The sequence below is a fragment of the Hypomesus transpacificus genome, chromosome 10, assembly GCF_021917145.1.
Source record: "Hypomesus transpacificus isolate Combined female chromosome 10, fHypTra1, whole genome shotgun sequence".
NCBI lineage: Eukaryota > Metazoa > Chordata > Actinopteri > Osmeriformes > Osmeridae > Hypomesus > Hypomesus transpacificus.
In genome coordinates, this window is record NC_061069.1 from 7,385,978 (window position 1) to 7,410,565 (window position 24,588).

At 49.1% G+C, this 24,588-nt stretch overlaps 1 protein-coding gene across 1 annotated transcript; it reads left to right on the plus strand.

Annotated features, from left to right (window-relative positions):
• The first annotated feature begins 1,022 nt into the window (after positions 1-1,022).
• Positions 1,023-24,567, plus strand: abca4b (ATP-binding cassette, sub-family A (ABC1), member 4b). Its single transcript, XM_047028456.1, has 50 exons — positions 1,023-1,088; positions 1,293-1,386; positions 1,504-1,645; positions 1,836-1,975; positions 2,302-2,429; positions 3,231-3,428; positions 4,626-4,715; positions 6,522-6,762; positions 7,014-7,153; positions 7,715-7,831; positions 7,959-8,156; positions 9,504-9,709; positions 10,276-10,452; positions 10,627-10,849; positions 11,062-11,283; positions 11,472-11,676; positions 11,798-11,890; positions 12,097-12,303; positions 12,395-12,572; positions 12,692-12,823; positions 12,999-13,138; positions 13,356-13,493; positions 13,725-13,906; positions 14,040-14,145; positions 14,349-14,554; positions 14,780-14,831; positions 15,206-15,259; positions 15,586-15,761; positions 16,449-16,573; positions 16,718-16,816; positions 16,959-17,148; positions 17,274-17,368; positions 17,514-17,546; positions 17,663-17,768; positions 17,874-17,948; positions 18,077-18,246; positions 18,475-18,652; positions 19,118-19,233; positions 19,329-19,476; positions 19,690-19,813; positions 20,789-20,918; positions 21,046-21,166; positions 21,432-21,494; positions 21,606-21,712; positions 21,930-22,071; positions 22,256-22,390; positions 22,742-22,845; positions 22,940-23,032; positions 23,177-23,426; positions 23,580-24,567. Exons 1-50 carry the CDS (start codon positions 1,023-1,025, stop codon positions 23,694-23,696), a joined length of 6,972 nt encoding a protein of 2,323 aa, XP_046884412.1. The 3' UTR covers positions 23,697-24,567.
• The last annotated feature ends 21 nt before the right edge of the window (positions 24,568-24,588 follow it).

Sequence of the window (24,588 nt, forward strand, 5' to 3'; positions counted from 1 at the left end):
GTTCCCTGAAGAATGTTACAAGGTATGGTACAAAATGGATGACTGTTGTCTTTTTAGTGCCTGGCTGCTTGTCCATGTTGAGCTGAGAGATTAAAGCAATCAGATTAGGAGCGTTGAGTGACCTGGCGGTGGGTCGCAGAGGCATGTGGATAGTGTTGGAAGGAGCTCTTACATATTCGTATGTCTGTGATGTTGTGTCTTTTAACCTCTTTCCCTAGATGTCGTACGACTTCTACATTTTTCTAATAGAGGTAAGGTTCTTTTTTTTTTTTCATGCTGGCTGACCTTGTGTGTGAGTTCTGTCTAGAATTAGATGGGTGGTGATATAGCTGTTGAAGGAGCCATCCGGTGTGCTTCAGTGTTGTGTGACAGGTCTATCAAATACAACAATAGAAACACATTTAGGTTTCAATAAGCTCAATATGACTAGTAGGTTTCTGTGTTCAGTCAAACAATATTTGTATTTAGAAAACTAGAAACTACAATTTTACAAAAGTACTTTTCCTGTTTGTTCTCTGGAATAATTAGAATGTTATTTCAAAGGGTGTCCTCAATCAGTCTATTTTATCCAGCCTTGATTACCATTGGCGTAAACAAGATTAACATGGAATATTCTCACCTGTCAGACATAATGACAGTCCCTTGAATCCTGTGTGTGTACAGTCAATCCTGCCTAATCTATGGGTCATGTTACTCAAAACGACTCGCTTTTACTCCAGTGTTCTCTCACATCTCACAGTGGAAGAAGTAGATGACACAATGGCAAAGATTCATTTGAATCTAACATCAACAAAAGGGGGTTAAACATGTCAGTGTTTTGGCAGCGAGTGTGTGGTTACCATCTTTCTCCGTCTCTCTCACTCACCCTCAAATCTCCACACTAAAACAACAAACACAAGCCTAAGACGTTAGAGAGGAGGCTGCAGTGTCAGGTTTAGGTTACGTAGTTACATGAGTGGTGCTGTGCTCCTGCAGGTCTATCAGCAGCGGATGACCCCTTCTAGGGGATAAGTTGCGGAGCCATGAACACAGGCAGTCAAATCCGCCTGTTACTGTGGAAGAACTGGACCCTCCGCAAAAGACAGAAGGTAAAGTCCCCTGGCCCCTCGCATACCGACCTTCCTGACCTGTTGAAGCCTTACTGAGAAATTAGCTAGGAGACAATCAAGTGGACCTAACAGGACAGATCATGAGGAAATATAATACTGTATGTCCCAGAGTTGAGTCTCCGCCATTCTCAGCCCCTTAGTTGTGAGTTGGATTCAGCAGGTTGTTGATGTTTGTGTGCTCAGATCCGCTTCCTGGTGGAGATTGTGTGGCCAGTGGTGTTGTTTATTGGTCTGGTGTGGCTGAGAAAGGCTAACCCACTCTACAAGCAACATGAATGTACGTCTTATGTGGAACACTTTTTACACTGAACAGATGTAAACATTACAACTACAGTTACTCTGCATTGTCTTAATTTACATGTTTTTTCCCCTGTGGGGTTGCACATTCTTCCAGGTCACTTTCCCAACAAGGCCCTGCCTTCAACAGGGATTCTTCCATGGATCCAGGGCATATTCTGCAATGCCAACAACCCCTGTTTCAGATATCCAACCAGAGGAGAATCCCCTGGAGTTGTTTCCAATTACAACAACTCCATGTGAGCATGATTATAGGGGTTTCAGTTCAACTAGATATATTCAGTTTTACTGCAAGCTTTGTATTTTGTTAATGTCATTTGCAGTTATTCATTGTAGAAGTCGCTGTTAGTTTTAGTCATCTGCATGGATTATACAGGTCTGTATTTGTGTGTTCTAGACTCTTTGGCCCTGCTGTGTTCTGTGTTCTAGACTGGCCCGGTTCTATGCCGACTCCCAGGAGGTGCTGTTCAACGACCCAGAGTTCCAGCAGCTGGGTCGGGTGTGGAGGGAGCTGTCTACCTTGAGCAACCTCATGGACACTTTACGGAACAACCCTTCCCAGGTCTCAGGTGAGGAAGTGGTCTACTTTGACCCCCTGTATCCCTGGGAATCTCAGTCACTGGGAATCTCTCTGGGTGTCATGATAACAAGATGTCTAACATCCCATTCCCCACTCTTTCCTATTCACCTGTTCCCCCCTAGTTTCCCCCCTTGACATGTGTCTCTTGTAGACAACCCTCCCTCTCCCTCTCTGTGTATGTTCTTCTGTCTACATCAGTCAGTCTGGCTGTCAATCACTTCCTGGTCATATTTGGGGCCCCCCTCTCTCACTTCCTGTATGGAGGGTTGAGACTATCTAGTCTAACCTTCTGGGTCTGCTCTGCTTCCTGTCCAGGACGGGGGATAAAGATTGAGGACATTCTGAAGGATGACGAGATGCTTACAAGTTTCCTGCTACGGGATGCCGGCCTGCCAGAGTCTGTGGTCCACTCGCTGATCAATGCCCAAGTGCGACTGGAGCAGGTAGGACTGCAAACACTAACGTGGAGGTGCTTCAGCCGACTGAGACCCTTGCAGCAGTATGAGTCATTGTTCTCATTTATGATGTACTATTAGGTGCATGATGGAACATGTAGGAATTGTTCCTCTTTGTTGTTCCTCGTCGGCCCTTTGTATCGGTTTAATAGTGTTGACAACAAAGAATGCAACGCATCTTTTCTACGTGCGCTCTGTATTGTACACAGAGCCGGAGAGACTCCGGGGGGCCACAGGGCCTGGTGGTGTCAGTCAGGCCTGGGTATTCTCACTGGGCTGTTCCTCCTCCAGGAATGTGCTGTCTGGATAAACCTCAGTAGCTAATCGTTACCCATCCTCCCTGGGTGATTCACTGCTATCCCTGATTTCCTGTCTGTTGAATGCAGGGCTAGTTCCTGTCTCTCAGGACAGCCCGTACCGCAGAGAGGTTGGTCTGTACCCTATTTACTTTATTGGTAGACCTGCGCTTCTCACTATGATTGTGCCAGTGACAAATGGTAATACAATTTCAGGGAGGATAATACCTTTTTAAAGGTTTTTTTTAAAACCTCAAAATCTTTTGGATATCCAGGATGTCAGAGGCCTAAATCTGAGGGTCACATAATGCTCAAACCCTCTGTTGATTTTGTGTTCTATGATAAAACATATAATATCTATGTACTGTATATGAATACATATTTACAATCCTTTCTCTCCTCCCTGTCCTGCCTCTACTCCCTCCCTCCCCCCCTCCCTCCCTCCCCCCCTCCCTCCCCCTTTGCTCCTTCTTTCGCCCCTCTCTCTGGCTAGTTTGCTTTTGGGATCCCAGATCTGCAGCTGAAGGACATTGCCTGTAGCCAGGCCCTGCTGGAACGCTTCATCATCTTCCAGAGCCGCAGGGGCCTGTATGGAGTCCGTAACGCCATGTGTGCCCTCAGCCAGCAGAAGCTCCAGAGGATCGAGGACATGCTCTACACCAACGTGGACTTCTTCAAGATCTTCCGGCTGGTCAGTGAGAGAGTATTTCCTCTGTCACCTCTGGTCGTTACAGTGTTTTGAGTGACATTCTTCTGGTTCTTTTGGGTACTGAAGTCTTGTGAAGAAGACGTGACATGCAGGTCGTGCTGCATTTTCAGAGTGGTGTCTCCTGTCAGGTCTACCTACCCATTGTTCGATGCTGGGTTGGATCTGACCGGCTGTGTTTCTGCCACCTCCCTCTCTGCCTCTTATCTGCCCGGGCCCTCTGAAGCCATGATCTCCCATCTCCCCCCTCTCTGTTGGGGTGCACCTCAGCCGGGGTGGGAGATTGGCTCAAGGGGTTGGCATGGCGATGTCCCTCTTGGCCTATTTTTCTAATAGGATTATAGCGGTCCCTCCCACCTCATTCAAGACTGACTAAGACTCGGCAAGGTTCCATGTATAAATAAATTCCCCACGTGTCACCCATGGAAGAAGACAGACAGCCATCCTGAAGATGTTTTTGTCCTGTTGCAATAAGTTAGCTGTAGTATGAGTGTAGTGATATGAGAGTGTTGCACTGCTGGTCAAATGTAAACTCCATGGCAAACTTAAGTTTAACCTTACAGCCCAATTTGACTCAAAGCCCATTAGCTTAACAAGTATAGCAAACAGCCTATGTATAGCTCAGCACACACACTACTCCCTGCTTCCAGCTCTTCCTCTCCTCACACCCAAGCCCCCATGGCCTATCAACCTCTCATCTCCTTCCCTTCCCCTCCTTCCCTTGTCATTCGCTCTCTCTTTTCCGTCTTTCCTCCCCTCTTCCTTTGCTCACAGAAATGCAAGCGTGAGGAATGTCTGAGGAAGGCCTTCTCATGTGTGTGTTTGTGTTGGCATGCACTGTTTCCACAGCTCCTAGCTCCATGCCCTGTAAGGGGCCTCTGTCTAAGACCCACTGCTCATGGTGTTTGGTGCCTGTAGTGGTAAAGGTGAAAGTGTGTGTTTTTAAAAGTGATAGTAATGACTTTTCTCTCATATCAAAGTACCTCAATAGCTTACCTCTGTCCTGTATCCCTACAGAGGTTCAGCACACATCACAGACCCTTTACAGACAGTGGATTAAACAAAATCCTGAATCTGTTGACGCATGAAAAGGATTTCTTTGGCATCAATGGTAGCCTGCCTGTTGAGTTCTTCCCAGATGTCATCTCAGATGTTCCACCTGTGTTGTATTTCATTTCCCAGCTGCCCCGGGTGCTTGATGACTACGCTGATGGGATTGACCTGTACTTCTGGGGCCAAGTGTTTACTGGGGTGTCAGAGAAGGTCCAAGTGGTGAGTCCTTCTTGTGTCCAGTCTTCTCCTCTCTCGGAGAAGAACGCCTCCTTATTTTTAGCATTCAGGAAACTAGCATCTTCCGTATAGAATCGTTTGAAAGAAAAACTCAAGGAGAGATTTGGGTCACACGACCATGCACCCCTGCAGCTCAGGGTCCTTTCCTCAGCTTGAAGTTAAGTCGATAGGCACATTAACCTGTGGGTCTCCCAGCATACCAGAGCCATTGAGTGTTTATCATTAGTGCACGCTACGCATTGTTGTCTTTGTATTAGTGATCGTAGTGTACGTGTGTTTCCCGGGGTGTGTGTGTCCCATCTGTCCTGCCTTTGGATCACAGTCACTGGGACATTCCTGGGACGTGACATCCTGTAGGCGGGTCTAATCTTTTCCATCACTGTGGTGACAGAAAGCCTGGCCAAAAGTACTCATCACCTATTTGTACTTTGAGGGATTTTGAATGTGTGTGTGGGTGTGTGTGTGTGTGAGAGAGAGAGAGAGTACCGTGTATGAAGCATGTGAATGAGTCATATCCTCAACAGACCAGACCACTTTAGTTGTTTCAATCTGTGTTGTTTTACAGCTTAGATTTATATTGTAGTGGGATCACTAAAGTATGATAACAAAACAGTCAAAGGCGTGTGTGAGAGCATTGCCCAGGGCTATGCTGAGCAGCCAGAAAATGGCTGTCTAGGCCAGTCACAGTTATGGGCTATCCTGTCCTACTAGCACTCAGAAAAAGGCTCCTCCTCTCCTGAACAGGAAGAGAGACAGTGCCAAATGAGCGTACCAACGGAAAACATGCACTTGCGTGACTACACTAGAGTCAACTTATTTTCATCAATGGGAGGATACTTTGCCCACCCTCCACCTATCCTAATTATTTTTTATAGAAAGGCTCTTTAAGAGATTTGTTTGTGGGGTCTATTGTTTCATGAAAACATTTATAATAATATACTTCCCTTACTAGTGCAATGCGTTCCCTTTTTTGGCTGTTCCCATTATCAAACTAAATTGAAATACGAGGTCATCTTGTGGTCAAATCCTACATTTACATTTGACAACGTAACAAATTGCATCATGCAGAGTGTGAAACGTGCCACTAAAAATACTGCTAATCTATTCTGAGAAATGAGGTGAGGAGATGAAGGTGGCTCAAGGTGTTGGATCAGGACATCTGTGGCTGACAGGGTTCTCACTTGACCCCAGATGTGGTTGCACTGGATCTGCTTTGGGATTTTAACAGTCAGTGAATCATCTCCATACCGTCAATGGGAGAACTGCCAGTTGAATCCATATGCCAGGCCATGCCTATGAAATAAATAACGCTATAAATTAAGGTACATGATGGTATCATAAAAAAGAGAAAAAAGCTGAAACTGAATTTGACCCAAAACACAGCTCACTAAGTATTGCAGTACAGGACAATCATAATTCAAAGCTTCTCTGTTAAGTGTTGAACTGTAACAGTTTAATCAGCTTTTAACGGTCAGAACACGTTGAGTGGAACCCAGCCCTAATGACCAACTTTGTGGAGAGAGGTAAAGAGTGGAGTGCAGCAGAGAATAACGTTCTCACAGTAAGGACTGTTTTGCTCAAGTGTTTAATGTATGAGTACTAAGAAACGGATTTGACAAGGTTTCAGTCAATGTGCACTTGTGAGTCAGTGTAATGCCCATGAGTCATACTCGCTCACTCACTCATTTACCTCCCTTCTTTCTCATGGCTTCTCCCCACCCACCGACGCACGCATGGATGGACACATATTTCCACACCTCCTTGATGTTCTGTCACCCACACTCCCAGCTGCTGGAGAGGAACAGCACCAAAGAGCTGATCCAGGTGGTCTACCCGCTGTTCCAGGCGGGGGGGCCCTCCTCCTTCACCCAGCTCATGTCCACTGTTTCAGGCCTGTTCTGTGGCTACCCAGAGGGAGGGGGCTCCAGGGTCCTCTCCTTCAACTGGTACGAGGACAACAACTACAAGGTCTTCCTGGGCGTCAACAGCTCCAAGGGCCAGGACAGCTACGCCTATGACAAGACCACCAGTGAGTGTTCATGGGATACGTAGTACTAATGGTGCACTTGTATATGGGTGGTCATGGAAAATGTAATATAAATTGTGCACTTTAGGTGGGTAGTCATGGAAAATATTACATGAATAGTGCACTGCATGTGGGTGGTCATGGGTTATGTAGTTTGATATAGGGTTACAGTGCTCTTTCAATGTATCATTGTCTCCTGTCCTGTGACCTCTTTCCTCTTATTCTTACTCTCCTTCCCTCTCTCTGGCTCATAGCTCCCTTCTGCAATTCCCTGATGCAGACTCTGGAGTCCAACCCTGTCACCAAAATTGTGTGGAATTCAGTCAAGCCCCTGCTGATGGGAAAGATCTTGTACGCCCCCGACTCCCCTGCCGTCCGACAGATATTAAAGAGTGTAAGAGAGCACAGACCCCCTCCTAGCCCCCCCCCCGCCCGCCCGCCCGCCCGCCCGCCCCCGTACCCACGTAGCCCTCCTTTCACCCCCACCCCTCTGAGGAATGAGCTGACTATACCACATTGGAGAGAAGGGGGGTCTGCCACAAGTGGGAGAGGGGAGGAGGGCAGGAGGAGGGGGATGTTAAATTGAATGTGTGGGTGCAGCACAAAGGGAAAGCAGAGCTTGCTTTTAGACTCAGTGAAGTCATATTCACAGCAGTTGACAGAAAACAGATGTGATTCCCAAGGGGAGTTCCGTTAATGAGAATCTTACTGGGCTGCTCGAAAAAAAAACACGTACACCTTAATGCCCTGAATTCAGACAGAGAGGGGTCGTCTGTTGGTTGATGATTGAGACGAAGATGTAACAAGTCGTTCTTTGACACTGCTACAAAGATGCAGTGTCTATACTTCTGAAGTTGAGCCTACATATTATACAAGTGCGTTTCTGTATCGGTGTGTATTTCTGTCCCTATGAACGTGTGTGTCTGTGTGTGTGTGTGTGTGTATATTTCAACAGGCCAACACAACATTTGAGGAGCTGGAGAGGCTGCAGAACATGGGCAAGGCCTGGGAGGAGGTGGGACCTCAACTCTGGGCCTTCTTCCAAAACAGTGTCCAGATGAACATGATCAGGGTGGGGCCTACACACACACCCACACACACACCCACACCCACACACACACACTCACACAAACACGTGTCATAAGGTTTTCACTTGACATTTCTTGACAAATCTGGTCCGTCTCTCCCTGTCCCTTTAGGATACGATTGCAAACCCCACAGTGACTCACTTCCTGGACCAAAGTATGGAGGACACAGAGTTTTCCACCAAAGACATCCTCAACTTCCTGTACAGTGGGCCAGAAGAGAATAGGCAGGCTGGCCTTCCCAACTTTGACTGGAGGAACATCTTCCAACTGACTGACCAGGTCATCCGCATGTTCAACCAATACGGAGAGGTGAGGAAAATGACCAGACCAGTAGTACTGCATAAAAAAATAGCTATAAATCCAACAGGGTTAGCATTGAGGCTCTTCATGTAGAGACATCCAGTGTCTGGAGGCTGGTGTCCGTCTTCCAGGTCTGAGCCCCGACAGATCACCTTTCGGCCCCCTTTTCAAAGTGAGAGAGCCACTTAGTGGAGCTATGGAACGCTGCTTCCATCCAGATGGGTGAAAGGCAAGAGAACAAGCCAGCTGTCATCCCCATCCAGGCCTGCCTTTGTGTGGCTTGTGATAAAGTGGAGAGAGGGTGGGAGTGGGGCACCACCCCCCCCCATGAGCTCAATGTTGTTTTTGTGTTTGGCTTTGCATTGAAACACCCCCCCCCCCCTGGACTCGGCAAATAAAAGGGGGCAAATCACTCTATCCATCCGCCATTCCTCCCACCTCTTCCTCGCTTCATCTGTACGATCCTTAGGGGGGCCCTGTAATCAATTTGAGGGGTCGGAGGTCGTAGTTGGAGGAACCCTATGGGGACGAGTGTCTTCATCTCTTCTTTGTCTCCCCGAGGCCCGGGGCCCTCTTGTGTTTCTGCAAACAAACTCAGGCGACTTAGCCAATTCGATATAGCTGTCAACTAGAGCCCACTCTTTGGAGAAACGGCCTCAGTTAGCATCTTAGCCACTCACTTATCAGGGGTGTGTTCACATGACGAAAGCCTATTAGAACGTGTGTTTCACTGAGAACCTGGCACACTCACGTGTGTATGTGTGTGTGTGTCTGTGGGGGGGTGTTTTTCTCATCCTCAGACTGTGGGTATGCTTGTATGGTGAATGTATGGGGCCATAGGGATGAATGAGGAGTGTCCTTGTCTCTCTTTGAGTGCTCCGGGGGCATTGTACAGTAATATGAATGAAGACATTAGACACGCTTTACATCCAGCGCTGGGGCCCCCAGCAAAAAAGCATGATTTGTGTGTGTGTGTGGGTCAATGTGTTTGTGTGGGAGATGTTCACAGGACCATTGTGTGTATGTGTGTTGTGTGTGCGTCTTATAGTGCTCCGGTGCAGAGTGAACGTAGCTGTTAAAACTTTCCCATGTCACCAGAGCCCTTGTGAATGAGAGGCCTGTGAGGACTGAGTGGCTCTCCTGAGCAGGACACTGTTCCTGTCTCCGCTGTCTGCCCACACCCAGACGTGCTTAGCGATCGTTTCCAAACCTCCCATACACCATACACATGGTCACACACACACGCTCAAAGTGGACACTCACACTCACACATTCACACAACCCGTGCCTGAGTGTACAAACAGACAAACACAAACACACAAATAACCCTGCCCCTTGTTTCTCACCTGCCTATAGTGCATCAGCCTGGATAAGTTTGTGGCCCACACCGACGAGATCCAGATGACCCACCAGGCCCTGTACCTGCTGGAAGAGAACAAGTTCTGGGCGGGGCTCGTCTTCCTGGATATGTTCCCCTGGACCACCTCCCCACCGCCGCATGTCAAGTACAAGATCCGTATGGACATTGATGCTGTGGAGCGGACCAATAAGATCAAAGACAGGTAGACAGCACCTTAACACTGACCTGCTGAGGCAGACGTTTCAACATGTGTTAGGGATCTTTACATGGCCTTAAGATGGTCAATGGACATTCTTCTTATGTTGCATGACTGATACCTGGCAGCACTTGTCTCTAAGATTCTACATCTGAACCCACTCTTCAAATGAACACATACAGCCAAACTAAGCCCACACATTAATATACGTAATATCTCCATGCTAACAATCACTTTCACAAGCAAGTTGGTGTCAGAGCAGAGCCAGCTATGCAGCCTGTTTTTGTTTGTGCAGGAGGGCCAGTGTGTAGCCCTTACCAATTTACTAATGAGATTGTTTTCGAAAGGGGAATGCAAGGGACTTATCTCCTTGACTGGAAAGAAGAATTGAGTGTACGTTGTGTCTGCTGTGTGTGTCGTCTAGAGGATTGGTAGATGAGCCAGCTACTGTGAGGGCTATCTCCCTTTAATGAATACAGACCTACAACAACATTGCTCTGTTAATCAATGTTGGCCTCCCTCTAACCTACTTGTACGTACGTTGAGGATAAGGACACCTGCTTGTCTCTCAGGTACTGGGACCCTGGTCCGAGGGCTGACCCCATGGAAGACCTGAGGTACATCTGGGGGGGCTTCGCCTACCTCCAGGACATGATCGAACACGGCATCCTCAAGATCCACACTGGAAACGACTGGCCACTCGGCGTGTATGTCCAGCAGATGCCCTACCCCTGCTACGTGGACGACCTGTGAGTGGTTGACCCGCCTGTCTGTCATTAATCCCCATCTCTTTCACATCCAATTGAGGAAGAGCGGTTTGTTTTTGGGGGGCTTTTGTTCTGACTATAACAGATCTTCTGAGTTCTGACGCTCCTTTTATTGAAAGTGTCGTGTCTCAACACGCCTCCCTCGTCCTCCCACAGCTTCATGCTGACCTTGAACCGCTGCTTCCCCATCTTCATGGTGCTAGCCTGGATCTACTCTGTGTCCATGATCGTCAAGAGCATCGTGCTGGAGAAGGAGTTGAGGCTCAAGGAGACCCTGAAGGCCATGGGGGTCACCAACGGGGTCATCTGGTACACCTGGTTCATAGACAGCTTCCTCATGATGACAGCCAGCACGGCCTTGCTCACCACCATCATCATGGTAGGAGATGAGGGGAGAGGGAGGGATGGGAGGGGAGGTCAAAGAAGGGACAATTGATAGTTTTGGTTTCGTGTTTCCGATTTCTGACAGGAAACGTTGGACAGTTTTTGTATCCATTAGTGCCACCTAGTGGAATTTGGGAGAAATGTGTACATCGAATCATTCACATTCAAGAGGGGGGAAATCTAACGGGGTCTGCTGTCCTCTTCCAGTCAGGAAAGGTACTCAACTACAGCAACCCCATCATCGTGTTCTTCTTCCTGCTGACCTTCACCGTCACCACCATCCTGCAGTGCTTCCTCCTGAGCGTATTCTTCAACAAGGCCAACCTTGCGGCCGCCTGCAGCGGCATCATCTACTTCACCCTCTACCTGCCCCACATCCTCTGCTTCGCCTGGCAGGACCGCATCACCAAGAACATGAAGCTGGGCGCGGTGCGTCCACTAATGCCTTCCCCCATGGGAATGAGGATCTCGGTGTCCCGATAGGACCTCGTTAGAGCAGCCTGGTGTCACTGTGACAACTGCTGCTAGGGCGACGTCATGAATGAAGTCACCGTGATGGTTAGGTCCAGTTTTTGCAGGTATCCGTGTGTTTTACTGGAGCCCTGTCCCCCTTCCAGAGTCTGCTGTCTCCTGTGGCGTTTGGTTTTGGGACGGAGTACCTGTCTCGGTATGAGGAGCAGGGTCTGGGGCTGCAGTGGGATAACATCGGCACCAGTCCACTAGAGGGCGACACCTACTCCTTCTTCACCTCCATACGGATGATGGTGTTTGATGCCGTGCTGTACGCAGTCCTGGCCTGGTACCTCGACAATGTCTTCCCAGGTCTGTCTCCACAGTATGTTGTGTGTTTAAGTGTGTGCGTGTGTGGAAACAAATGCCCACTCGTACCTGATCTCATACTACGTCCAGGTGTTCTGAGTTGAACCCTCTCTCGCCCTTCCAGGGCAGTATGGTATTGGCCGACCTTTCTACTTCCCCTTCCAGTCTTCATACTGGCAGAAATCTGAGACCACCTCCTCAGAGCCGGACGACGTTGGTTAGTGACACTGTTCAAGTCTCATACCTATCCATTGTGGGCATTGTTGTCAAATGGTTTCTTATAGGGTTCTCTCTAAATATGATTAAATACAGCTGTCATTTGGTATGTGCCTCTTTGACAAAAGTATTAACGATTTTCCCTTCAGAATTGAATGATTGAAACAAGTGAATGATTTTGTCTTCCTCCCTGTGTCTCCCCTGCAGAGAAGCCTGGTCCTGATGTGGACGTAGATGTAGAGAGCCTGGGGTCCAGACGCAGGTCCGTATGCAACGGCTCTTCTGGCAAGAAGACCTGTAAACACCAGGACAAAAGGGAGAAGCTAATCAAGGACAGGGAGGAGAGGGAGGAGCAGCAGAAAATGCTGGAGGGAGAAGAAAACCAAGAGGCTGCCAACGAGGAGGAAGACACAAGTAGATGACACCATCAATTTGACGTTTTGACACCGTGTTTTTTCAAGTTCCACCTCTATACCCACCATTTTTCTTTCCCTGCTTCTTCCAGGTAAGTTGTTCTTTGAGGCCGAGCCGCTGGGGCTGGTGATGGGGGTGGAGATCCAGGACCTGGTGAAGGTGTTTGCCGGGAGCTCTCGCCCTGCCGTCAACAGTCTCAGCATCACCTTCTACGAGGGACAGATCACATCCTTCCTGGGACACAACGGAGCCGGGAAAACCACCACCATGTGCGTGTGCCACAAACCACTCTGACCAATGGCAGGAGCTCAACATTACTAGCTACGAAACTGGCTGCGGATCTACTGGATGGTTGGATCCCACTCACAGTCAGTGTTCTGTTCCCCAGGTCTATCCTGACAGGACTGTTCCCGCCCACCTCAGGCACTGCTTACATTCACGGGAGAGACATCAGGACCGATATGGACATCATCCGCACCTCTATGGGCATGTGTCCCCAGTACAACATCCTGTTCAACCAGTGAGTCCTGCAACCGACTGGGAAATTTTGCTTGTAGCCGGGGTTACAATTTACTGACTGACTGATTTAGAGAAGGTTGCTTACCCACCAAAGGAACAGCACCACACCATTGAGGGAACACACACCTTATGTTAATGCTGCACTGGTAACTGACGGTTCCTCCCGCTCTCCCCAGTCTGACTGTGGAGGAGCACATCCTGTTCTACTCCATGTTGAAGGGGAGGACGAAGGTGGAGGCACAGAAGGAGGTGGAGGACATGCTGGAGGACCTGGGCCTCCCCCACAAGAGAGATGATGAGGCTCAGAACCTCTCTGGTGAGTCTTGCCCAGGATGTCCGTCAGTTTGGGGTGTACAACATCTTCTTAGTGCCAACAGTTCAAAGTTAATCTATCGCATTGTAATGTTTCTGTATTCATATTGTCGAGGTTTTATGTTTTGAGTGCGCACAGGTTTTTTCGCATTCAGTGAGTGGGTGTGTTGGATCGTGTTCCCTGGTTTGTTCACTGATACATTGTCTCTTGCACTGTTCAGGTGGGATGCAAAGGAAGCTGTCTGTTGCCATGGCATTTGTCGGGGGGTCAAAGATTGTTATCCTGGATGAGCCCACCTCAGGAGTGGACCCCTACTCCAGACGATCCATTTGGGACCTTCTGCTCAAGTACCGGACTGGTAAGCTACTGCCCTCTACTGGCTACAGACATGTACTACTTCCCATTTCACTGCCCATTCCAGATTCTAGACAACTTGCAGATGAGCAAGGAAGCTCATAAACCACTTGCTAGCTTGTTTGAAATCTAAGCAACTTTGCCCAGTTAAGCAACTTTGCCCAAGTGGATACATTCATATCAAACTTGAGCTATGAAACATCTTCATTTGAATAACTTGTAACCCCTCCCCCAGGTCGGACAGTTATCCTGTCCACCCACCACATGGACGAGGCTGACCTGCTGAGCGACAGGATCGCCATCATCTCCAAGGGCCAGCTCCACTGCTGTGGCTCCCCCCTCTTCCTCAAGAACTGCTTTGGCGTGGGCTTCTACCTCACACTGGTCCGACGCATGAAGGACCTGAAGAAGAAAGAGGTGAGGACCCGTCGTTCTTCCCGGACTTGACTGGCATCCGTCGGTCGTGCCCGCTCGTAGCGTTTGCAGTACATGGTCATCATGAGTGTCTGAGCTACATGCTTTACTGCTTTCTCTCTCTCTCTCTCCCCAGAATATGTGTGACTGTGCCTCTGAGTGCTCCTGCACCTGCTCCACCTGCACCAAGTACAAGGACCAGTCCCAGAACCAGTCTGAGCAAATGGACAGAGCCCTGGACGGTAAAGGACCTCTATCATGTCTATTCTAGACTCTTAGTCTTTTCTTTATGTTCTGTTCCTTCCTGTGTGGCTCTTAGTTACAATGTTGAGTTTTTACTTAGTGTGGAGATTCTGGCAGGGGTGCTGTATGTGGAAAATAATGTCAAATAAAGGAGTCTTTTGTTCCGAGTCGTGAGCTATATTTCCTTATCCTCCTCTCTCAGGTGAGGTGGACAGCATCACAAATCTCATCCACCACCACGTTCCTGAGGCCAAGCTCATCGAGATGATTGGTCAGGAGTTGACCTACCTGCTGCCCAATAAGGGCTTCAAGCACAGGGCCTACGCCAGCCTGTTCAGGGAGCTGGAGGAGACTCTGGGGGACATGGGCCTGAGCAGTTTCGGCATCTCTGACACCTCTCTGGAGGAGGTAGGATCTCATCCTCGTTTGATGACATCACCACGTGCCCCCATATCTGTTCTGAAAAGGACTTTAATCGATTTAAGGGATTTATTTGACCAACAAATCCACTGACGTGTTGGTATATCGATAGTGCAGTACAATGACACGATCCATCATACCTCTAATGTTATATATCACATCAGATCATGCACATCTTCAAGTGGTTTAGAAACAAGCTTTTCCCCCATGCAGATCTTCATCAAGGTGACTGCGGACGGCGAGGCCGCACAAAAAAGCACCCCAGGTAAAAGATGACTTTGTCCCGGCACATTCAGCTGTGATCCACACCCCATCTTTTCCCTAAACCCCTGCTGAATACTAAATGGGATCTGTAGTAACAGCTTGAACATGTCTGATGTGTAGATGTGTTTTTTGTACTATTCCAGTCTCCACCTGGTTCCCAGGAAGCTAAAGCCCTGTTGCACCAACCTTAATCTAGTGCACCTAAATCTGGTTAGTTACAACTAGAGGTTGGAGAATTTGGAGAAAATGTGATAGGGCGGTAGCTCTCCAGGACCAGGGTTGGGCAGCCAACAGTCTGCCTCAGTCTGAGGTGTCATGTTAGTTCCTTGTTAGTTGACATGTTGTCTGCTGTGACCTGTCCACTTCCCACTGTAGAGCAGTGGATGCTTCTGCAGAGGAAAGTCAAAGTTGGTGTGGAGGAGGATGAAGGTTAGAGGAAAGGCTAGCTCGAGCTGCCGCACACTAATTCTGCTTGCTGGGTCAGAATATAACACCAGGGGCTTTGCTGATGTAGAGTTCTACTGTTGGCAAAGATTCATGGGCTAATGACAGCAGTTTTGTCTTTTCTCACAGCTCTTCTGCCTTTACAGACTGCCATTCCAAAGCAATGCTTTCTCTTTTAATACAAAATAGTGGGGGCCTGCATAGTTTCTTAATTATTTTTTGCTTTTTATATGTTCCTTTACATAGACAGTGGAACCACACTGTCACAGTTTGTGGTCTTAAATGTTACATCTCCTCACACAAACTCACAGAAGCCAACGGGCTGGCGCAGACCAATGGTGGGAGTAACCAGGGCAACTCGGACAGCAATGCGGGGCGGGGCTCCAGCCAGGTGAAAGGTGCCAGTCTGGTGATGAAGCAGTTTCACGCCCTGCTGGTCAAGAGGGTACACCACGCCACGCGTAGCTACAAAGACTTCTTGGCACAGGTACCAGACTTGACCAGACTTCTCAGAGACACTGCCATGTTTGTGGGGTTAGCCAATGTTCATGTGTTGTCATGCTTCAATACTGATCAAGACTTAAAGGATGCAATAGTAAGATCATTCCAAGTTTATTCTGCATAAGGATAAAGTTGTGATGTCTGTTCTCTGGCTAAAAGCTGTCTTGCAAAAAAATACATACAAATAACAGATATCTGTGACTTCACAAGCAGTTTGGTTCCGGTTACTAAGATATTTATGAACTCCCAACTGGTTCCAATAAGTTAGGGTCCATAAAGATGGCATTCCTTTTACCTATAAAATGGGCTGTTGGTCGGAGGTCTACATGGGCTGTGGGCTCTTGGGCTGTGAACAGACCTAAACATATCAGATTAGGCCTATACCGTCACCATCATGTGACTTTATCAGAAAGGGTCACCTCAGTTTTGTCCATCCTATCAGTTCAGAGAAGGGTTAAAGATTCTCCCACAGAGTCTGCTGAATAAGTATGTTTTAACAGTCACAGTGTTTGGATGTCTAGCATATAGAAGATGGTGGCATTGGAGGTTCAATTCAAGGCCAGGGGGATACTTAAAAAAGAAACAATAGATGAGTACATATTATTCCAGTGTATCTGCAAAGGTATAATCCTCTCAAAGCAACAGTTGACTGCAATATGCTGTGTGTGTCCAGATTGTCCTGCCTGCCAGCTTTGTGCTGATCGCCCTGATCTTCACCATGATCGTCCCTCCGTTTGGGGAGTACCCCAGCCTCTCCCTCACCCCCTGGATGTACGGACAGCAGTACACCTTCATCAGGTCGGTCCTTCCATGCCTCACGTATCTCACAAACACTTTTAGTGAAGGACTACATCACCCACCAGCCTCAGTTATAGTACATCCCAGGAACTACCCAGATAAGGCTTTTATTTGACCTTTTGAAATATTTTCCTTTGTTCTTAGTAATGAAATGCCGACACACCCAACGATGAAACGCTTCACCGAGGTGCTGTTGGGAAGGCCTGGTTTAGGCACGCGCTGTATGTATGGAGAGCCTCTCGAGTGAGTAAGAGGTCCACCATGAATATTCAACATGCAACATTTACTGCTGTTAACTTGGTTTGTTGTTTTCAAATGAAATGAACACACAGTAGGGAAGTCTCTATTCGCTCTAACTACAGGAAGCCCTTTGTGTGTCCTACAGAAACATGCCGTGCGGGAACATCACCACAGACTGGGCCGTACCTGAGATCTCCTCTGTGGCCAGCAACATCCTCATGAGCCCAGAGTGGCACCCCCTCAACCCCTCCCCTTCCTGCCAATGCAGCACTGACAAGAAGCTGACCATGATGCCCATCTGTCCGGAGGGGGCCGGGGGGCTGCCCCCACGTCAGGTTAGCGAGCTCTATGTCTGTCTGTCTGTGTGTGTCTGTGTGTGTCTGTGTACGTCTGTCTGTGAAGGACTCCATAAAGGCAGCAGTAATATCTGACATGTGATTGTGTTTTCTGTGTTTACCAGAGGAAGCAGGCATCAGGAGACATCCTGATGGACCTTACTACGAGTAACATCTCTGACTTCCTGGTCAAAACCTACCCCGATCTCATCAGAACCAGGTACAACTTCAGCCTTATGAGCTGAGGGTTTTCCCTTTGACACTTCTTTAGAGATTCCTTGGAGCCATACATTGACAACATGTCATTCATATCAATCTATTTTTCAATCCCTTTTCCATACCATTGTATTGTTTTTAATATCTAGTTTGAAGAGCAAATACTGGGTGAATGAGCAAAGGTAAGGTTTCAAATCCTCTTCTCGATGTGAACCATTTGTCATTTGTAGTTTGTCTCTCTCTAGTGGAAGGCAGCAGGTACTGACTGACAGAACATGTCTGTCTGGATCCTTCTCAGGTATGGAGGCCTGTCAGTGGGAGGGCAGCTGCCAATACTGGATGTGGATCCCAAGGAGATCCAGAGTGTTCTGTCCCAGCTGGGCCAGATGCTCAACATCACTGGGGTAGGAAGGGCTCCAGAACCCCTCTGGCGAGCCATACACTATCAGTACTCATGTCTGTGCTTACAAATGTAAACTAAGTGGTTGGTGTCATGTCTGTTTACTCAGGGTCCTTATGCTAAGGTTTCCTTGAAGGAAATTGGACCTTTCCTCAGGTACATGGAGAGTGAATACAATGTAAAGGTGAGTGTGACTCAGAAATACAAACCTCAGTGTATGCCTATATTATAAGCTCTGAAAACCATATTTATGTTGTGGAAGCGTCATACTCAGTCCAAACCTTAATGTGTGCTCGTCACCTTCTGCCTCAGGTGTGGTACAACAATAAAGGCTGGCACGCCATGGTGTCCTTCATGAACGTGGCCAACAACGCCATCCTGAGGGCCTACCTGCCCCCCCACGCTAACCCCGTGGAGTACGGCATCACCGCCATCAACCACCCTCTCAACCTGACCAAGGAGCAGCTGTCTGAGGTCACTGTGTGAGTGTCACTGGGACCTCCGGTTCTGGGCCAGGCTCCAGGGCTGGAAGGCAGGAGTTTGGTCCACACTGCCTGGGTCTGGCAGATGAAGACACGCTCTTATATCATAGATGCGTATAAGAGAACCCACGTGTCCAGTTTTAAATGGATGTCTGAAAGGGCTTATTAACCTCCTCTGCACCTCATCTCCCCCCTCCTCCCCCTCCATATCCCCCCCTCCTCCCCCAGGTTGACCACATCAGTGGATGCAGTGGTGGCCATCTGCGTCATTTTTGCCATGTCCTTCATCCCGGCCAGCTTCGTCCTCTACCTCATCCAGGAGCGGGTCACCAAGGCTAAGCACCTGCAGTTTGTCAGCGGGGTCAGCCCTCTGATCTATTGGGTGGCCAACTTCTTCTGGGACATGGTCAGTGATCACAACTAGTCACGAGAAACAAGTGATTGCTGTACAATGCTGTGTTATTTGAGTCATATGGATAGTCATAGTCTGTAGCTGTATAAATGAGAAGTAATACTTGGTAGTAATTATTTTACGGAAATACTTCACACATTATCAAATTAACACTAAGCCCAATTGTACTCATCCCCATTAACGAGCAGCTTACATTTACATTTAGTCATTTAACAGACGCTCTTATCCAGAGCGACTTACAGTAAGTACAGAGACATTCCCCCGAGGCAAGTAGGGTGAAGTGCCTTTCCCAAGGACACAACACAATTTGGCACGGCCGGAAATCGAACCGGCAACCTTCTGATTGGTAGCCCGATTCCCTCACCACTCAGCCATCTGACCCCCAGCTTACAACATTCATACACTGTACGTGACGGATCTTTTTCTCCTACAAACGTTTTGTTTCCTTGATTTCTTCAGATGAACTACAGCATCAGCACTGCCATGGTGGTGGCCATTTTCATGGCCTTTGATAAGAAGTGCTACACTTCCCAGACCAACCTCCCTGCCCTCATAGGCCTGCTGCTCCTCTACGGGTGAGCCACTCCAGCAGGTGCCCCCTCGCCCCAGTGTGTTTGGCCCTCTTGGCCCATCCTGACGTACTGATATTGGGACCTGTTTTGATTTCCAGGTGGGCGGTGACTCCCATGATGTACCCCATGTCCTACATCTTCAGCATCCCCAGCACGGCTTACGTCTCCCTCTCCTGCATCAACCTCTTCATTGGCATTAACAGCAGCGCCATCACCTTCATCTTAGAGCTGTTTGAAAACAACCGGGTGAGCAGAGAGAGGAAGAGGCCGGTGGGAAAGGGTGATGTCGAAGGCCATAGAGAGACAGAGAGAGAGAGAGAGACGGAGAGAGAAGACGGTGTCAGTTATCAAGAGAGAAATAACGAGAAGAATTGTGGGAGCAGGCTGAAAATGGAAAAACCTGAGCTGTGACAAATCGCCGTCGTCGCTAACTCTGTTCCCTGGTGTCTCTGTTCTCAGTCTCTGCTGGCGTTTAATGAGTGGCTGAAGAAGGGGCTTCTGGTGTTCCCCCACTTCTGCCTGGGGAGGGGCCTCATCGACATGGCCATGAACCAGGCCGTCACCGACGTCTACGCACGCTTCGGTCTGCACCTCCCCCCCTCACACGCCTCCCCCTCACACGCCTCCCCCCTCACACGCCTCCCCCTCACACGCCTCCCCCCTCACACGCCTCCCCCTCACACGCCTCCCCCCTCACACGCCTCCCACTAACACACCTCCACCCTCACACGCCTCCCCCCTCACACGCCTCCCCCTCACACGCCTCCCCCCTCACACGCCTCCCCCTAACACACCTCCCCCCTCACACGCCTCCCCCCTCACACGCCTCCCCCTAACACACCTCCCCCCTCACACGCCTCCCCCCTCACACGCCTCCCCTTCACACGCCTCCCCCCTCACACGCCTCCCCCTAACACACCTCCCCCCTCACACGCCTCCCCCCTCACACGCTTCCCCCCTCACACGCCTCCCCCTAACACACCTCCCCCCTCACACACCTCCCCCCTCACACGCCTCCCCCTCACACGCCTCCCCCTCACACGCCTCCCCCCTCACACGCCTCCCCCTCACACGCCTCCCCCCTCACACGCCTCCCCCTAACACACCTCCCCCCTCCCACGCCTCCCCCCTCACACGCCTTCCCCTCACACGCCTCCCCCCTCACACGCCTCCCCCTAACACACCTCCCCCCTCACACGCCTCCCCCCTCACACGCCTCCCCCTAACACACCTCCCCCCTCACACGCCTCCCCCCTAACACACCTCCCCCCTCACACGCCTCCCCCCTCACACGCCTCCCCCTCACACGCCTCCCCCCTCACACGCCTCCCCCTAACACACCTCCCCCCTCACACGCCTCCCCCCTCACACGCCTCCCCCTAACACACCTCCCCCCTCACACACCTCCCCCCTCACACGCCTCCCCCTCACACGCCTCCCCCCTCACACGCCTCCCCACCACACCGCCGGCCCCCTCCACAACCTCCTGCCATGCTAGGAACAGCCAATATTGCATAAGGGAGCGTGCCGTTTTATAAGCTATGTTATCGGATTGCAGGTGAACAGTACAGCATGGACCCGTTTAGATGGGACTTTGTGGGGAAGAACCTGGTCTTCATGGCAGCGGAGGGCTTCGTTTACTTCCTTCTCAACATCCTGATCCAGTACAGGTTCTTCATGGACCACTGGTGAGCCTCTGCCTCTTCTCTCTTCACGACGATAGTCGAGGTTCCTCAGCCCTTCACAAAGGGATTTTTTACCGGGTCACGTTTCCTCCTGACTTAAGGGGTGTCTCTTCCTCTCTCCCTGCCGCAGGATGTCCGACGGCAACAGATCCCAGCCCAAGGACGATGACGAGGACGTGGCCGCGGAGCGCCAGAGGATCCACAGCGGAGGCAGCAGGAAAGACATTCTGCAGATCAGGGACCTTTGCAAGGTCAGACTCTCTGAAACACCCGCGACTGCCCGCCTCGTGGCTGCATGGTGGATTAATAATGCATTGGTGCAGGCGCTGTTTGGGATACTGCTCAGACACTTAGCAACATCAAAAATGAAACACTGTGTGTACTGTACATTGCACTGTCTGGGGGGGGGGGGGGGACCTGTACACACAGGAGTATTATAAAGTGTGAAGTTGATGTGATTAGTAGCTGTGTAGCAGAGTAAACCGTGTAAAAGGTGAGCGTCTCTTCTGCGTACAGACCTATGTGGGCCGGAAGAAACCAGCAGTGGATAAGATCTGTGTGGGCGTTCCTGCAGGGGAGGTAGGACCAGCATGACGCTAGATAGACAGCACATTTAAAAGCACGGACGATGGCATGTCCGTGTACCAGGTACGTGTGTCCACTGGTCTGACCAGCTGTGTGTGTCACTAGTGCTTTGGCCTGCTGGGGGTGAACGGAGCTGGGAAGACCACCACGTTTAAGATGCTGACTGGGGACACAGACGTCAGCTCTGGAGAGGCCACGGTCGCTGGCTACAGGTACTGCTGGGTGGGCTTGAAAAGTACAGGGTTGATACAGTCAATTCAAGTCAGCTTTATTAGCATGACAGTCATTACAACCGTACGGCCAATAGTCTAATGTGCAGTTCTGATTGCTGTTGTCATATATATGATTGTACGTTAGAAACGGTACACCCTGTGAGAGGCGCCTGCTTCCTGTTGGTCTGAGTTGACCTCGTCCTTTGTCTTTTGACAGTATTAATGATCAGATGCTGGATGTGCATCAGAACATGGGCTACTGCCCCCAGTTTGACGCCATCGATGAGCTGCTCACAGGCAGGGAGCACCTCTTCCTCTACGCCCGCCTCCGGGGCGTGCCGGAGGCCGAGATCGCCAGGGTGAGTGCCTCAACCCTGGAGACACGCAGAAAAACAAACTCTGCTTTCTCCAGGTATGGAGAAAGGTATTGTCATTTTGACAATAAAAATGATCCATATGGGATTAAAGTCGTTGCCTGTATGTAAGATAAACACAGATGTATATGTATTCTAAGTCATGCCACGTCTTGTGTTTCCTCTCCAGGTGGCAGAGTGGGGTATTCAGAAGCTGGGTCTGATGGAGTACGCCGAGCAATGTGCTGGGACCTACAGCGGAGGCAACAAGCGCAAGCTCTCCACAGCCATCGCTATGATTGGCTGCCCAGCTCTGGTTCTCCTGGTGAGTCAGTCAGCCAGCTGTGTTGCTGCCTTTCGTATATAGGCCTGCATTTTTGGGCCGTTGGCTTTTATTCAGAGATTTGTCAGTGCAATGGTCCAGGGATCCAGATTGGCTACCATATGGCTTCAGTAGACCCAGAATCAAAATCCTTTTTTCCCTGGCTTGAAACTACACTGTTCCAAGTACGATTTGGCAGAGCTGGAGAAAGTCTGCCATATGCTATTTGAGTTTAGGATTTTTCACGATGCTGAAAATCTGTAATAAAGGGTAAAATAATATGATAAGAGTGTATGGACCTGCATGTAAGTGTGTGTATGTGTGTGTGCTTTGTGTGTGTGTGCACCCCAACAGGATGAACCTACTACAGGGATGGACCCCCATTCGAGACGCTTCCTGTGGACCGCCATCATGAGTGTCATTCAGGACGGGAGGGCCGTGGTGCTGACATCACACAGGTAGGCTCCACCCACACCCCTCCCACTGCTCCTACATGCAACAGGACAATAATGAAAGGTTGACCTTCCCTGTGTCTCCTCTGTCTCCCACCAGTATGGAGGAGTGTGAAGCTCTCTGCACTCGCCTGGCCATCATGGTCAACGGCACCTTCAAATGCCTCGGCACCATCCAGAACCTCAAATACAAGTAAGACTGGGTGACCACCCTCACCATCTGAGAGTGGAGCGCAAACTAGCAGCAGGATCAAACATGTTCCCCTCAATAACACTGCTGCCATTTTGCGTTTGACTGACGTGGGCCTCCCTCCCTCCCTCCCTCGTCCTCATCCAGGTTTGGTGACGGCTACGTGGTGACCATGAAAATCAAGGCAGCTAAAGTGGGCGTGGCCCCGGACCTGAGCCCGGCTGAGAGCTTCATGCTCAGTAACTTCCCGGGGTGTGTCCAGAGGGAGAAGCACTACAACACCCTGCAGTACGAGATCGCCTCCTCCTCCCTGGCCAGGATCTTCCAGCTGGTAGCAGCCAACAAGGACAAACTCAACGTAGAGGACTACTCTGTGTCCCAGACTACCCTGGACCAGGTAAACAACTCTACGACCGAGGTTCTGTCACTTGGAAGTAGACTTAAGCTTAGCAAGGCTAAGGCATGTGCAAAAGGGAATACTGTTGTATGTAGAAATGGTCATACTTTCTCTGACTTTGTATTGATTCTGAAATGCGCGTGTGTTTTCCAGGTGTTTGTGAACTTTGCCAAGCAGCAGTGTGGAGAGGATGAGGACCTCACGTTGCACACACGGGCTGCAGGTGCACGGAAAGAAATCAAGATTGCCCCCCTTAAAAGGAAAAAGTGATGCATATACTGACACAAGCACCCATACGCCTACTAGGAAATATCCAGTAGGCTGTTGTATTGTTTGGCTGTATATTTGAAGGTTTGTGTGATAGACTTTGGAAGTCATTTTTGTATGCTCATGTGTTTTGTACAGCAAAAAAGAATGCACAAGTCAAGCTGTTTTAACACTATTTTAGCTAGGCATTGGCTAATGATGGTGGTTCCTATAGATGGTTTCCTTCCATATCCTGCACAACTGGTTTACATAACCCAGAGGATAGTAATGCAAGTAAACCGGTACAACAAAACAAAATATAAAGCTCAAAACATAGTCATATCCTAACATTTTGCCTGGCTTATCTAACTCTGTACATATGGCACAGAGATTGAATATATTCAGCAGCACCATAGCTGTTTGTCTCTGTGAACAGGCCAGTATACCCCACTAAACACAGGGCATTTCTATCTACTTGAACTTTGACATATAGAAATAAAAAGGATGGATAATGTGGGTTAGAGTGAGTTATACAAAACACCTTTTCCCGGTTTTAATTATTGATATCAGTTTTCCATGCTTTTAAATTCATGTCACTTACTGTGTTTGTCAATTGAAATGTCATGAACATGAAGACAAATGTTTCCATAACCAAGTAACTAAACCACCTGACTTGTGCTTGTAATAGCCACATGTGATGAGAATAGAATAGCTTTGTGTATCAATTGCATTGTGTAACTTATGCTATGCTTTACACTGCAAAACCAGACACTGCATCAGCTATCGGTAATTTATTTGTGCACTTTGTGAGTGCACATCATGGATAAAACAAGAAAATGTTCGTAAAAAATATAAAGCAAAAACAATTTTTCAATACATTTTATAACAACCAGAAGGCAACAAGCCGTCTGATTGG